The sequence below is a fragment of the Drosophila kikkawai genome, chromosome 2R (genome assembly GCF_030179895.1).
Source record: "Drosophila kikkawai strain 14028-0561.14 chromosome 2R, DkikHiC1v2, whole genome shotgun sequence".
In the NCBI taxonomy this organism is placed as follows: domain Eukaryota; kingdom Metazoa; phylum Arthropoda; class Insecta; order Diptera; family Drosophilidae; genus Drosophila; species Drosophila kikkawai.
Genome location: NC_091729.1, coordinates 20,793,166 through 20,809,819, shown reverse-complemented (window position 1 = coordinate 20,809,819; position 16,654 = coordinate 20,793,166). Strand labels below are relative to the sequence as shown.

Here is a 16,654-nt window from a genome sequence, read left to right as displayed (position 1 = left end):
TCCTTTTCCCGTAGCCCCTAGCCCGTTTCCCAGGACCTTCCTCCACCAACTAATTGATTTGTCCGAAAAAGGCAAAGAGATTTCGTGTTTTGTGTGTTTGCAGCTTCGAAACCGAATGACAACGCACGTGCACACAGCTGTGCACTGACAGAAAATGTCTAGTAAATAGAAAATAAATATAAATACAAATATACAGATTACTCTAAGAAAAACTCTTTGGAAACAAAACAAGCTTACACTTTATATTGTAAATATTTCTAATAAATTTGGTATCAATAGTTCTTTCAACATTTTCTCCCTCTGCAGGACTTCATTAGTGCCAAACAGGACTTGGACCATTCGCTTTGTTCTTCGCCTCGTGTCCAGTGCATGCTGATTTATTCATTAGTGAACTGACTTCTTGCCCAGCTCTCAATTGACACAGACCGAGCGGCGTATGAGCAATCCGCAAGTGTTTTGCTTCAATTATTTAAACAAAACTCCAACTCGAATCGTGCATATGACAACTGGAAACTTCTTTTCGTCCTCACCTTTTCCGTAACCATGCCGGTTCTGGCTTTCCAGGCTTCATGCTGTGAGTAGAGGTCCAGGACGGAAGTCACCGGGATGCAAAATCCGGAAATGTGGTTAACTGTAAATGCTGGACGCGACACCAAGTGCGGAGAGCGGGGAGAAGCGGAAGTGTCGTTTGACTTGGCCCTTGGATTCCATCAGACTCAACCTCGTTGCGACAGTGGAAAAACCTAAAACCGGGATTGCTTAGTGGGTGGGTGGCTGGACCGAGTTGTTGATGTTGTTGTCAACCAGTTAATGGTCCATTGTGGCTTGTTTTTGTCGAGAGAGAGAGAGAGAGAGAGAGAGAGAGAGTGAGTGCCAGAGAGCGAGTGAAATTCGTGCTGAGCTGCTGGCAGGCTGCAAGTTTTCGCGCTTTTGGCCAAAACCGCCGCCACTTGCGGCCAACGCGGCGTATGCTTAACGCTCGCGCCGCTGCACGGGGGATTTTTGTGTTTATTTAATTGCTGTTGATAAACCCCAGCAAAGAAGGGGACCCAGACTGAAGGTGACTGCCAGCAATTAGCATGGAAATTACGGCACAGCTTTTACTCCTTATTATCTACCAAAATTATCATTATTTAAATGTAATTATTATCTTACAAGGTGATTGAGAGCTTAATTTAATTGTATCTAATTATTTATTTTAGTTTATTTGTTGAATAAAGTATTTTTATTCGGTTCAAAAATGGTTAATAATAATTTTAAGCTCAGCATAAATAAGAATAAGGGGAAAACAGTATTAACAATTTAATTAATTTCAAAAGTTTCCTGGAAAAACTCCACAAATAATATGTTTTAACCCCATCATAGGTAAGCAAAAAGAGTCTCCAATAAAGAGGCCAGACTTGTCAACTGTCAAACACTTTGTTTTGTTGCCCGTAAATATTTAAAGGGAAATTCGAGCTGCTGCTAATTAACCATAAAGGCGGGCAACGCTGCTGGAAAAAGTATCCCGCACAAAAAGACGTTATGACAAAGTTAAACTTTCGGAGCTGGCCCCGGCCATAGTTTGCTAACTTTTAAGCGGCTTGCGCCGAATTATTTGCTATTTATTTTGCATCATTTTCATGGAGTGCGCACGGGTCAGTGGCAGTGCAGGAGCCGGGAGCAGGGCGACTCTGGAGCGTGTCAATGTAAAGTGACTCCATAATTAAGCAAGCAATAAAAATGAGACAAGACGTGGCACAAGCTGCACAAAATGCAAAAAAAAAGAAGAAAAAAAAACGGAGAATGGAATGGAAGCCCGGGCAAAGTTATGAATCTCATAAAACTTTCGCCATGAGCGGAAATGAGTGAGCGGGCCGAAGGAGCTGCAAGGACGAGGCAGGACGCGGGGTAGTGGCTGAAATGTCGCCGCTAATGACCGGCTGGCCATGCAGATACTTATTTCATTTCTATTTTGGCCGGTAAGGAAAAAAAAACGCAGCTAACCAGAAGGCAGCGGAAGTTGCACGACAGCCCCTCCTCCTTCTTTGGGCCGTGTTTCCCTGCCTGTTATCAACCCCTTGGCCATCATGCTAATGCAGTTGATTGGCGCCAATTATGCAGGCAGAAAGGGGCGTGGCCGTGGGCCGGCACGAGTGTGTCATGCAAATGCAGCTAACGTGTGACCAACACTCATGAGTCACAAATCATGGCCAGCAGAAATGCACAGGGAAAAAATATTTACAAAAATATAAAGTATTTTTGGTCAAATATTAAAGGTTTAAATTTTTAAGAAATTTAATAAAAGAGAAAATATTAAAAAAAAATCTATTTGGAATATAAATTTAATAGTTTAGTAAAATATTGTTCCGTGCATCTTAATCCCCCAATAACAAGGGTGAGAATTCGTGGTCATTCCACCTAGGGAGTTGAGTCACTCATCCTCCTTCACCTGTGCTGATTTTCGGACCCTAAAATTGCTTTAAGATGGATAATTAAACGCGCCTTCCCCCAGCGGAACACTAAATCGCCACGCACACGCCCCCCTTTACGTGCCACGCCCTCGCCGCCCACTGATGATGCCAACGAACTGCAGCAGAAGTTGAAGTTGAAGATAAAGCCGAAAACTCAGCTGAAATTGAAGCCCAAAATGAAGCTGGTCATGTGCCATTTGGGTGAGCAAACTTTCAATCACGTAGCATTTAATTTCCCAAAGAGAATTTGTGGATAAGTGCCACGCCCCCGCTGCCACAACCGCCCCCCCATGCTGCATCTGCGTGGCACTGCTGTTTGTGCCATAAAATTTAAAAATTGATGAGCATTCTCTGTGTTTTCGTGTGGATTGCGTTGCGAATTTCCGGTTGCTGTTTCGATTTGGGTTTTTGGTTTAGGGCTTTCTGATTTCGCCCCCCAAAATGGGGCATGTGAATATCGGCAGCTGGCCAGCAGCATTCATTTCATCGACTGTTGACGTTTCACGCGTGCAAACATTCAAAACATTCCCCAGAAATCACAACGCAGGGCATCGAAAATATTTATTTGAATTTATTAACAGAGCTGCAAGGCTTTAACCAATCAACTGCTTCAAAGTTGAAAATGCCTCAATTAAAAGTAGTTGCATTTACTTGGAATTTATTGAATTTGCTGCTCGGGTTTACTCAAGCAAATCAGCTTATGCAAAAGAATATTGGGAAGTAGAGCTTGCAAACGAATAAGTTTAATGCAAGATTGCTCTTACGCATTCATCCATTAAGAGCAATGGAAAATTAAATACATTTAAGATGCGAAAAGGATAAAATTGTAAGGGCTTTTGGCAGCATAAATTGTATTTTATTTGAGGATAAATAATATTATTAATTAACAGAATCATACACGTCAAGAGCAGCTGCCTTTATGTGATTTTTCCTTTCATACCGTTCGATTATAGAAATTTTTCTTCATTAATAAACACTCACAAAAGTCTGCTGACCGGCCGTCCTTTCAGGACTTGGGCCTCCATTCAGGCCATTGACAAACGGAGGCCCTTCGTCTGGAAGACCGCAGGATGGTTGTGCAAATGTAAAGTGTTTGAATGGGGCTCGAGTGTGGCCAGAGCACGGTCGAGTGACTCATGAGTGTGACCGCCATGGCGATTGCAGCAACTGTATCCAGTTTGCTTTGGGTTAAGCCAGCGCTAACGAGCAGAAGTTGGGTTCCGCATTTTCCCCCCCTCTGGTCAGTCTCCATTCGCGTGAATTCCGCTTTCTTTTTTCCTCGCTTTTCCCCGGACTCCAACTCACTCCTTTTTAGCCGGCGAAAATTGCAACTTTTGTGTCAAGCGCTAAAATTACAGCGCCAAGAATGACGCAAAGGCAACAAAGCAGAAGAAGCGGCAGTTAAGGGGTGTCCTAGAGGGGGAGGGGTTTGCTTTTAGCCCGGCTTTAAGGGCTGTCATCTCGTGCGTTTTGCTGCCGCTGCTGCTGCTACTGCTGCTGCTGTGTGCGTGGCAGCGTTTGAAATTACACCCAAAAGGACAATTAAGCATGAAGTATTTATGTGCCGACGCTTCGCCAACTGAAGAGCCGTGGAGGAGCAGGAGCAGCAGCACCAGTAGCAACACCAACAACAGCAATATCAGCAAGTGTAGCAACAGCGGCAAGTGGCAGCGATGCGTTGCCATCATCCTGTTGTCGTCTGAGCGGCCTGAGAAATAATTTCATTATGCTTGCAACTTAATGCCAACTTACAGTTTTACAGCCTGGCAGCTTCTTCTTCATCTTTTTCATTACTGCTGGCCGCATGACTTTGCTTTTAGTTCTTAGCCCTTTTTAGTTGCCGCTGCCAGGGAGCAACAGGAGCAGCACCAGCAGCAGCAGCAACAACTGCTGCAGGAGAGGAGCAGGAGCAGGAGCAGGAGCAACTGAATCCCGAGCTGGACAAGCTGCTTGCCACTTCTCTCGTCCACGGCCGACTTTATTATGCGAGCTCAGCACTAAATTTTATTGTCAGTTCATGTCCTGCTGAATTATGTAGCGCGGCAACAGTAACAGTAGCAGCAGCAGCAACATCAGCTGCAGGCAGAGAAAAAAATATAAGGAAAAATTATTCATTTAAGACTAATGTATTATAATTATAATAATCTAAATATTTCGTAGTATTATTTCTTCTTTAAAGAAAGAAAGTGTTTTGAAAACCCTTTCCTAGAAAACCCTTTTTCATAGTAATAACAATGTCTTCTTAAGGGTTCTTTCCATCCTTCTCAAAGAACCAAAAATACACTTTTCTCATCCAAACACATTTCCAATTTCTATAATATTTTCTCCCTGTACATTTCCAGTAGTAAGCAGGGCTACATTATCATTGTAATGCATTTTGCTTAGCTCTGACTTGACTTTTATGCATTCGCGAGCACTCAACAGGGCAGCAAAGGAGAGGGCAGGACTCGGAACGGAACGGATAACTAACGGCGAGTTCCAGCGCGAACTGAACCTTATTAAAAGCCATCAAAGCAGGAATCAGCACCGCTTGGCCAGGGGGGAGGTGTGGTAGTATGCCTTAATTAACATTTGTCACTCTGGTTACAAAGCAGATTTCGCTGAGACTGATTTCACACACAGGCGCGTAAATTGAATTGTGCATTGACCTGATTCGGAAATGCGGGACGTCTGAGAGGGCCGAGTGAGTGGGGGGTGCCAATGGTAGTACACAAATTTAAGCATATTTAGTAAACAATTTTAATTAAATGCCAGGCCACAGCCGAGCGGCAAACAAAAACTATGCACATTAATTTGCGGCGCTTTACTCAGAGATCTGCGGCTGCCACCGCCAAGCCACACCAACTTTTAATTCAATCCTCAAGCAGCCGAACTTGGGACCGCCCGCCCGGCCCTTCAAGGGATGCGACGGCCCGGCCGCCTCTTGTACATGCAATTTAATTTGACAAATTTGCTGAAAATAGTTTCGGCCGGGCCAAACGATATACAAAAAAAAAAGCGAAAAAAAATAGAAGTTGACTCCGCAAACATTCCATTCCACTCGGGACTTTGGCTAGCTCATTAAATTTTCCATTTTTTGTGCGCTGCTTTTCTGTTTTGTGCAGCAAAATGTTGCCATCGGCCTGCGGAATTCCCGCGGGTTCTGGCCCTGCTTTTGGCCCGGCCAAAAAGCAATCAAAAGTCAATGGGCAACACTTAAAATGTCGATGCGGGCGCAACATTTTTTGCAGTTGATTTATTTATTACATTTGGGGGTAGAGTCCTGGCCAGGCGGTAGAGTCCAGGCCACCGGAGACTATTGCATTTTGGGTGGTTAGGGGGGTTGGTGTGGCCTTTGGAGGTCTTGAGTCTCGGGTCTTTAAGTCTATGTGGCTTCCTTAGGGATGTCACAAATACTTGATAAAAATATTCCATATATAAGCCTTTATATTTTATATTTTAAGTCCTGTTTAGAAACGGTTTCTCCATTTTAAACTTAAAATATCCTCTATTTTAATGGTTATTTAGCTTATAATCAGCCTGTTTTTATACCCTTGCAGGGTATTATAATTTCAGTCAGAAGTTTGCAACGCAGTGAAGGAGACCTTTCCGACCCTATAAAGTATATATATTCTTGATCAGCATCAACAGGGGAATCTTTCTAGAAATGTCAGGAAGAAATCGATTTTTTGGCCATTTTTGAAAAATTTTATAAGGGGTTACATCATTAAAATTTTGGATTTTGATAAAAAATTGAATTTTCAAAATTTTTAAATGAAGTATGCAGATTTATTAACTGTAGAAAATCTAGCACAGAACAGTTTTCCGATTTAAAATTAATGCTCTTTTGGCCGAGTTATGATATTTTTAATTAAAAAAAAAATCAAGAAGTTTTTTAATATAAACAAGAAAAGAAGCTAACTTCGACACGCCGAAGTTTGTATACCCGTGCAGATTGCAATTGGATCACTAAGAATCGAGCCATTCTGGTTAAATAATTGAAATTATTCGAATTGAATTTCATGCACTTTTGGCTGAGTTATGAACCTGAAATTAGTTTTGTTTCTGAAAAATTATCAAAATAAATCGCACCATTTTTTTAAATTTAATTGCAGCAAGCTGCCAGGAACTGAAAGCGGGTGCCGAAGGCGAGAAAGAGAGCGTTGGCAAGGAGGATCAGGACGAGGAGGAGCAGAAGTGGACCAAGTGCCACCAAACCGAGTCGAAGCCACTGGGAACGACCTCCGACATTCCCACATGCCTCACCTTTTCTTCTTTTATTTATTTAAAGCTGAAATAAATAATAAACCTTAAAAAATGTGTTATTTTTGAGTTATGAGAGGAGGATGCGGTTTTTTTTTTGGGTGGGATAATTTAAACAGGCTCAATGGAAGGGCATTCTTGCGGTGGAAAATGAAAGAAACATCAAAGCAAAATAGCTAGATGAGCTCACTGACAGTAAGTAAGATGCCATTTTGTCCCAATAATGCAAAATAGCTAGATGAGCATCACTGGCAGTTAGTGAGATGCCTTTTTGTCCCAATAATGCAAAATAGCTAGATGAGCATCACTGGCAGTTAGTGATATGCCTTTTTGTCCCAATAATGCAAAATAGCTAGATGAGCATCACTGGCAGTTAGTGAGATGCCATTTTGTCCCAATAATGCAAAATAGCTAGATGAGCATCACTGGCAGTTAGTGAGATGCCATTTTGTCCCAATAATGCAAAATAGCTAGATGAGCATCACTGGCAGTTAGTGAGATGCCATTTTGGCCCAATAATGCAAAATAGCTAGATGAGCATCACTGGCAGTTAGTGAGATGCCTTTTTGTCCCAATAATGCAAAATAGCTAGATGAGCATCACTGGCAGTTAGTGAGATGCCATTTTGTCCCAATAATGCAAAATAGCTAGATGAGCATCACTGGCAGTTAGTGAGATGCCATTTTGTCCCAATAATGCAAAATAGCTAGATGAGCATCACTGGCAGTTAGTGAGATGCCATTTTGTCCCAATAATGCAAAATAGCTAGATGAGCATCACTGGCAGTTAGTGAGATGCCATTTTGTCCCAATAATGCAAAATAGTTAGATGAGCATCACTGGCAGTTAGTGAGATGCCATTTTGTCCCAATAATGCAAAATAGCTAGATGAGCATCACTGGCAGTTAGTGAGATGCCATTTTGGCCCAATAATGCAAAACAGCTAGATGAGCATCACTGGCAGTTAGTGAGATGCCATTTTGTCCCAATAATGCAAAATAGCTAGATGAGCATCACTGGCAGTTAGTGAGATGCCATTTTGTCCCAATAATGCAAAATAGCTAGATGAGCATCACTGGCAGTTAGTGAGATGCCATTTTGTCCCAATAATGCAAAATTGCTAGATGAGCATCACTGGCAGTTAGTGAGATGCCATTTTGTCCCAATAATGCAAAATTGCTAGATGAGCATCACTGGCAGTTAGTGAGATGCCATTTTGTCCCAATAATGCAAAATAGCTAGATGAGCATCACTGGCAGTTAGTGAGATGCCATTTTGTCCCAATAATGCAAAATAGCTAGATGAGCATCACTGGCAGTTAGTGAGATGCCATTTTGTCCCAATAATGCAAAATAGCTAGATGAGCATCACTGGCAGTTAGTGAGATGCCATTTTGTCCCAATAATGCAAAATAGCTAGATGAGCATCACTGGCAGTTAGTGAGATGCCATTTTGTCCCAATAATGCAAAATTGCTAGATGAGCATCACTGGCAGTTAGTGAGATGCCATTTTGTCCCAATAATGCAAAATAGCTAGATGAGCATCACTGCCAGTTAGTGAGATGCCATTTTGTCCCAATAATGCAAAATAGCTAGATGAGCATCACTGCCAGTTAGTGAGATGCCATTTTGTCCCAATAATGCAAAATAGCTAGATGAGCATCACTGGCAGTTAGTGAGATGCCATTTTGTCCCAATAATGCAAAATAGCTAGATGAGCATCACTGGCAGTTAGTGAGATGCCATTTTGTCCCAATAATGCAAAATAGCTAGATGAGCATCACTGATGCAAGTGATCAAGTTTTTTCATTCGATTTGGCCGCTTTCCAAACTGGGGTAACAGGCGAACAGAAACCAGCAGCAAGCAACTGAAAACTGGTATAAACTGTTATAAAAACATTTGGGCAAAAATAATAATTGGTTTAAACTGTTATATTTCATTTTATGCATTTATACCTATTTGTTGCAGACAACAACAGCTTGATGGCAACAACAACCTCTTTACAACAACATCCCTTCAGCAGCCCATCCAAATTTTTGAACATTTCCATGCAAATTGCCCGTTTCCCAAACTGGGGTAACAGGCGAACAGAAACCAGCAGCAAGCAACTGAAAACTTGTATAAACTGTTATAAAAAGTCCAAGTTTCGAACCATTGATCTTGGAGTAAGCGAAGACTCAAACCAGATGTGACCATATTGTAAATTTTTTGGCTAAAATGTTGCTTAAATGCACCTGGGCACACTGAAACTGACTTTGCATCAGTGATGCTCATCTATCTATTTTGTCCCAATAAAGAAATATAGCTAGATGAGCATCACTGCTATTAAGCCTGATATATGGCCTCCCAATATTGCAAAATAGCTAGATGAGCCTCACTGCCATTAAGCCCGATTTTATAGCCTCCCAATATTGCAATATAGCTAGATGAGCATCACTGATGGAGATGAGCATCACTGATGCAAGTGAGCAAATTTTTTCATTCGATTTGGCCGCTTTCCAAGTTTCAGTGTGCCCAGGTGCATTAAGGCAACATTTTAGCCAAAAAATTTACAATATGGTCACATCTGGTTTGAGTCTTCGCTTACTCCAAGATCAATGGTTCGAAACTTGGACTTTTTATAACAGTTTATACCAGTTTTCAGTTGCTTGCTGCTGGTTTCTGTTCGCCTGTTACCCCAATTTGGGAAACGGGAAATTTGCAAATTTCAGAAATTTGTATGGGCTGCTGCAGGGATGTTGTTGTAAAAAGGTTGTTGTTGCCATCAAGCTGTTGTTGTCGGCAACAAATAGGTATAAATGCATAAAAATGGAATATTAAAGTTTACACCAATTATTATTTTTGCCCGAAAGTTTTTATAACAGTTTATACCAGTGTTCAGTTGCTTGCTGCTGGTTTCTGTTCGCCTTTTACCCCAGTTTGGAAAGCGGCCAAATTTTAGAAATTTTGCTCACTTGCATCAGTGATACTCATTAGCATCAGTGATATTCATCCGAATTTTTTTTTTTTTTTTTGCACTATATTTAATAAGGCATACGGAGTGCTATTTACCCCTTTGTGACCTTAATATCTAATCATTCTGCCCTAAAACGGGCGCGCCGGCTAACCTTATTGGTTAGCATTTTCACAATTGCAAAAATAGCAGTAACATTTTCATGCGTTAACTCGGCCAAAAACGCAAAATTAAAAAATTAAAGCATATTTTTGGGGATTTCTATTAAAAACGTGGCATCTTTTAGGCGGAAGTTCAGATTACAGTTTGACAAGCACTGTTCCAAGTGAGATGCATTCATCCCCGCCCAAAAGTATGCCTTACTTTATATTTTAATCAAAGACTTAAAAATTCAGCGCAAAAGATGCCACAAAAATGACCAACTTATATTTTAAAATGCCTAAAAGTAGGCAATTTTTTTACTTTTTGATTTAAACCAGAAAAATAAAAGAAAAATACGTGGACCTGCATTCATTCCCGCCCAAAAGTATACCTTACTTTAAATTTTGTATCAAAGACGTAAAAATTCAGCGCAAAAGATGCCGCAAAAATTACAAAATAATATTTAAAAATGCCTACAAGTATGCAATTTTTTTTACTTTTTGATTTGAACCAGGAAATAAAAGAAAAATTGGGAAAACGCCTTTTAAAGCGGCAATAAAACTAAGAAAATAATTAAATTACACTTATGAGGGTTTTTTATAAATTATAGGCATCTCACTAACTGCCATTCATGCTCATTTCATTGTTTTTATATAGGAAAAATAAAATAAAACAAAATAATATTAAATAATGTATTTCATTGTTTTTATTTAGGTTCATTAACAAAGAATAAAATAAAGTATTTTAAAATTAAAATGTTGCTTGTTGTGTTCGTTGCTGTTGTTGTAAAAGTAGCCGGCAGACCTGACTGGCGGTGCTCTCTCCTTATCCCTGATTCCTGATCCCTGTTCCTCCATTCCCATCCCTTATCCACCATCCTTTTGCGTGTGTCGTTGGTCCTTTCCCCTGGTTCTTGTCCGGGGTGGGTGGTACTGATGACTAGGAGCGATGGCGATGGCAATGACGATGGAAAGTCTGTAATTGAAATGAGAAAAATAGCAAATTAAAAACTAAAAAAGGCATAACTCTGTCAAAAATGGCTTTATTTACATTCGGAAAGCGGTGTTATGTTCGTTTTTATAAGGTTAACAAATCTGCATACTTAGTTAGAAATTGAAAATTGTATCAAATTTTGAGAAAATTGATTAAAATTTTTTTTCTTCCGGACTTAGCCAGAAAGATGCGCCTGTTAATGCTGATCAAGAATATATATGGTTTATGGGGTCGGAAATGACTCCTTCAATGCGTAATGAGCTTCGGACTGGAAATAAAATAACCTGCAAGGGTATACAAATTATAGCTTCGTTGTTTTTCAACGTATGTTTATCTACTCTCAGAAAATGTAAAGCTGGGAATGTAAAACTAAAACTGTCAAACTGTAAACATAATAAGTATAGGTAAAATTTAATGAAACTCTGTTTTGTGAGTGTTTTCAGCATTTAAATCTATAATATAAACATCGAAACCAATCTGCAAGGTTATACAAACTTCGGCGTGCCGAAGTTAGCTTCCTTTCTTGTTTTAATATAAAACTGCCTTAAAAAATTCCAAATTCCTATAGCTATTCCTATATTCGATTCTCCCGGTAAACATCCCTAGTTTACCTTGGACTTGCTTGCGTTTGCCGGTCACGATTCGGGAGAATTTTTTATATTAGGCTTTCGTTTATGTGAAAATTATGTGCAACATACGAGGGCGATACGGCGGCAGTGCAGCTGGGGAAACTGCAACATTTCAAGTGACAAACCTGGCTCCCGCTCGGCGCTGTCCACGTACTGAGGCTCTCAATAACAGCCAGGTCCGGGCCAGGACTGGGGTCAGGAGGAGTTTCCTGGTCGGAGAAATCCAGGCACGTACTTTTAAATGGCTTTTACTGGCGGCAGTCAACTTAAACTTTCGCGCGGAGCACCGGCATTAGCCGACTGCCAGTGACAGTCTGTCTTCTGTCGGCCGTCGGCTGTCAGGCGTCCGGAAACGCTGTCGATGGCAGTGTTAAATGCAGCTGCCACAGCCAGTGCACTATGGGGTTTTTGACCAGTTTTTGTGGCATTAATTAATAACTCGGTCAGTTTTGGAGATATCGACATGAAACTTTACCAATCATCATTATTTGTCCCTAGGCACATATAGTATGAAAATCGTTTGGATCAGGAAACTATATCCTATAGCTCCCATAGGAACGATCGGGTAAAAGTAAAGATAAATTGATGAAATTTAAGGAGCTTATATTTGTTGCTATTTTAACACGATATAGCAATTTTGAAGAAAATCGGACAACGCTTTCTCTAGGAACAAAAATAACCAAAATACCGGAATTCAGTGTTTTCCCATACAAACAGCCACCAAATTGGCGTTGAAAACAGTGAGGTTATCTAAGAAAAATTCAAATTGCACCAAAAGTGCGGAAAAGTGCACAATAAGACTAACTGATTTTTGCTCAGAATTGACAACGCTACAACATACACTTGGACGCATTAAAAACTAATGCGAACTTATATTTCAAAACTCTTCCCAAAGTTGAAATTTGTTTCTCAAAATTCAGCTTAAGGTGCATTTATAATATGACAAAATGTCAGTATAAACAGGCACAATTTAAACAATTAATACACTTAACATGTAGTTAAAACCTATGAAATCAATGTCCATTAGTTTTTTCCTTCACAAATGGTGTCTTACACGAATAGTTTAATTTCAAAGATCACTTCGTTAAAATGGCAAACTTAGCAGACGTGCATTCGGATGCAACAGCTGACTTTGCAGCTGTTATGCTAACATATGCTGTTAAGTATTAACATTTTGAGTATGAGGCATAACAGTTCGATGTTTTGTTAATATAATCCCACTATTTTTTTTTAAATTTAAGAACTTTTAAAAAATGATTAAATGCCACAAAAAGTGGTCAAAAACCCCATAGTGCAGTGGTGCTGGGGAAGGAGGGAGGGTGAGAGTGCGAGTGGCAACTGCCAGCGGGCAATATGAGATGCCACATGGCCGTGGGCGATGCGGATGCGGCAAGTGCTCAGGCAACGTCACTAACCGCAATGTTAACGGCCATATTAATGGCACCTTTTTTTTCGTGCCAAGTCTGAGGAGCCTGGTCATTCCACTTCCACAGAAGTGGTGTGTCTGGGGTTACAGCTGCTTGACTTTGATTGCACGCCTCATCAGTGTTGCGGCGTGATTTCCGCCTCCCGTTTCTGGGCCATAATTAAATGCCTTTCCAGGCTGGCCGACGTTGCGTATGAGTGATGTGAGCTACAGCTGTGGGGGGGAACTTGTTTTAGGTGTTTACCAAGCATACTATTCTTTGAATCAAGTAAAACTAAATACATATAGGAGAAAAATGTAAAGAAACTTGCCTTGAAATGAATTATTACCTTTCACAGGTAACCCAAATCGAGCTGTGCTTAAAGGCAAGTCCTCTCCGGGAATAGATACATAATCATCCAAGCATTCCGGGGTCATGGAGTCCAACCAGCAGCCACAATTCAACATTCAATTCACCTTGAGCGAACTTTTGGCCGCGGCGCCGAGTCGAGTGCATCATTTGTTATGGCCCAAACGTGGCCAGACAAGACAATGCTGCACGGCTACATATGTAGTATAATATATATATATATATGGCTGATTCTGAAGCAGGAAGCGAATGCCTAACCAGGACTACGTGACGCGTCACCGCCAAAGGGGCATGCAAAGTGGTTCCCTATGAATTATGAATCGAAATCGGAATGCGAATCAGTTTTTGGGGTTTCAGCATCCGCCAAAGCGGGTAAATGCATTCCGTCTGAAGCGGATTTTAGCCACATCTGCTGCCAATAAACATGGAGGCTAGCGCACTATAATTTGCGGCAATGATAGCTGTGAGCGTGTTTTATTCCCGGCAGTCAGCTTTTGGGTTCTTCGACGTCGTTCGTCCTTCGTCTGTGCAACATATGCTCATCAAAAAGAAGTTAATTTCTGTGTTCTCTCCGGCCGTGTGCAGGAGGAGTGTGTGCGAGTCTTGTGTGGGTTTCTGTGTGTGTGTGTGTGTTTGTGTTTGTCTTGTGTCGACTGACATTAAGCTGCTTGTTTGCACAACATCTCAAAGGACAACGGCAACGGCAAGCCAACAATCAGCCAGGAGCCAGTCAAGTCTTGTCCTTCTCTCTCTCTCTGGGTCCTTTCTCTGAACGTGTGTATATATACATATATATATAAATATAGTGTTGTGTGTTTGTGTGGGTGCGTGGGTAATCCCAGTGCAACTTGAGCCAAAGATGGGGACAGGCTGCCATTGGAGTTTGTCTCCTTTGCCAGCTTCTCCTTCCGTTTCTTTTCCTTTCTTTTAATACCCTTTGCTGGAGGGTATTGCGGCTTGGTTGGATTTTTGATCTAAAATCTTCGATTGGAAGAATTAAAATTACTTGTGAAGAAGAATATTTCTTTTTGTTTGAGTATCTGAAGTACTTTCAAATGCTTAAATCGCCTTTATCATAACTCAATTACCTTAATCATGAAACTTTTGTTTCTTGCTTTGGCAGAAGAATAAAAATAATCTGATCCTAAGCGCACACTCAACAAATTGTCGACTTAAAAATACAGACTGCGCCCTGCAGACAGGGTGTAGCTTACAAATTCCCAAAAAAACACATCTAAAAAGGGTGTATAAACTTCAATTTAGCAAATTTGCTTGCCCATTTCGTATCCCCTTTTTTTGCGAGTCGCCTTTGTTTTGTCCTTTTCAGTGGCTGCTGCCGCTGCACTGCTTTTATTATATGTTGCATGTATCCTTAAGGGAAGTTAATTAAATTTACTGACCATGCTATTAAGCAAACAGAGCTGCTGTTTGCAGACATGCTGCATCCTCCTCGCCATCCTGCTGCCCATGTGCAACAGGGATAATACTCAATTAAGCATAAAGCAGTTTGGTCCGCATGTGTTTAAGTGTCACGAGCAAATACGCTCCGTCTCGTCCTGGTCTCAGCTTCCCAGTTTTCCAGTTGCCAGTTTTCAGTTGCCGAGATCCTGCGGTCCGCCGGCCCTTCGCTACTCCAGGCCCCCCTCCCCCCTCTCATCCTGCGCTCTCCATATGGCCAAGTTCTGGGCTGAAGTTAATCGAATGAGGCAACAACATCCACATCCTCCAGCTGGACACAAGTCGACGTGGATTTAATTACGTTGGGCGGCAACTTCGTTAAATTGAATTTACTGCATCGATGGCAGTGCATAAAAATGCAATCAACATTATGACAACAATCGCTCGACCAGAATCGGGCCAAGGAGTAACCAAATATATACTTTATTTTGTTTTTCAGTCGCTGTCAGTCTGGGTCTTTCGCTCAGTGTACAGCCAGCAAGATGGAGAAGTGCAACAACGTTTTTAGCGCACACTTCCGGCAGTGAAGAGCGGAAAGTTTTCGTTTCCTGAGTGAATAGAAGGAATTTTAGGGGTGCAGGAAACACGATTTTGGATTATTATTTATAAGTTCTTAAATAAATAAAAATCAGCTTGGCTTAAAGTATTTAGTTATCGTAAAATCTATAAAGAAACTGTAGAAATATCCCAACAAAGCCTGTTAAATACCTTACTCTCTTTTAAAATCACCTTTGAGCTCAAGGATTACTTGCCACAACCTTGCAAGCCCCACAAGTTGCAAGTCAAACGGTTTTAAAGAGATTAAACGATTTTAAGCACACATTCAAACAGTCAAACATTCGGAAGCTAATAAATAAAATATATATTCGATTTCTATTGGCAATTGCATGAGGAATTGCCCCAGTTCGGGTCCATAACTCAATGGCATCCCAGCAGATAAAAGAGATATATATTCGGGAGCCCTGGCAACTAAGTAACTTGAGCATGTGTGAGAATGCAACTTTGCTGCCTTCCGTTCCAATCCAATCCCTTCCATTCCATTCCATTCCGTTCCCACTGGCCTGGCCCGGGTATCAAGTTAAATGCAATCAGCATGGCGAAGGGTAAAAGTTTTTATTTTGATTTTTTCTTGGCACTTTAAACTTTGGCCATGCAGCGTACATATTTATTTGTGTTTTGTTTATTTTATCTATGCTTCGTTACACACCAGCTCACACACACTGGCACACGCCTCCCACCCTCCCAGGACACCCCTTTGCCATCAGATGTTTACCGAATTGCAGTGTTTTAGCCAGAGTTCGGGGGCTCTGAGCCAGAGAGCTGAGCAGCCAGCACCGAACCCAAAACTAAAACTAAAACGAAAACGAAACGAAACGAAACGAAGCGAGCCCCTGACGAAACGTAGGAAATTCTACTTACGAGCAGAATTGGCCATTTGTGCAATTGCTTTGCCTGAGTGAACTTGCCTATTTTGGCATGACGATACGATGGCAGCGAGGACACAAAAGCACTCGGCACAAAAAGGGTTCCCCCAAGCCAGGACACGCACGCAGTAAGCGAATGCAGAGGGAGAAATTATTGTTAAAGATTTTTTGATTTTAGTATGGAATATAATATATCCTTTATTTAATTTATATTTTATTTAAGGGAATCTTGGACTTGATTCTTTTTAAATTTTATTATATTTTAAACTGTAATATTTAAATAAAAGTATTTAAGGCCAGTGCATTTGTGCTTTAAGGCCACGTTATCATCTCACCCACAGCGGTCTGTCTGCAAAGGTCCTTGGCAAAAAGTTAACTTGCTGCGACTGCGACTGCGACTGCTGTTTATTTAAATGTATTCCCCCCACACATACACACACATACAACACTCACAACACACACAACACACATGCTTACCTTAAGGGCAGCTGGGGCCCCCCATTACCCCTCACCAGCGTCGCCCTCTACTGCCATGAATTATTTAGTTTGCATTGCGCTCGAGTGAAAGTTACTTGAAAATTTAATT

General features: G+C 41.1%; 1 protein-coding gene across 1 annotated transcript; it reads left to right on the top strand.

Annotated features, from left to right (window-relative positions):
• The first annotated feature begins 1,410 nt into the window (after positions 1 to 1,410).
• On the top strand, positions 1,411 to 6,732 carry LOC138928100 (uncharacterized). The gene is made up of 3 exons (XM_070284407.1): positions 1,411 to 1,961; positions 2,495 to 2,654; positions 6,548 to 6,732. The coding sequence occupies exons 1-3, from the start codon at positions 1,929 to 1,931 to the stop codon at positions 6,730 to 6,732; spliced, it is 378 nt and encodes a 125-aa protein (XP_070140508.1). The 5' UTR covers positions 1,411 to 1,928.
• The last annotated feature ends 9,922 nt before the right edge of the window (positions 6,733 to 16,654 follow it).

What these genes read in the sequence shown, in the direction of transcription:
- LOC138928100 (XM_070284407.1), top strand. Translation starts at nt 1,929, where the DNA reads ATGCAGATACTTATTTCATTTCTATTTTGGCCG. An exon ending in TTTCATTTCTATTTTGGCCG is followed by an intron (nt 1,962 to 2,494) that starts GTAAGGAAAAAA and finishes GCCTTCCCCCAG; the next exon opens with CGGAACACTAAATCGCCACG. An exon ending in GCTGGTCATGTGCCATTTGG is followed by an intron (nt 2,655 to 6,547) that starts GTGAGCAAACTT and finishes ATTTAATTGCAG; the next exon opens with CAAGCTGCCAGGAACTGAAA.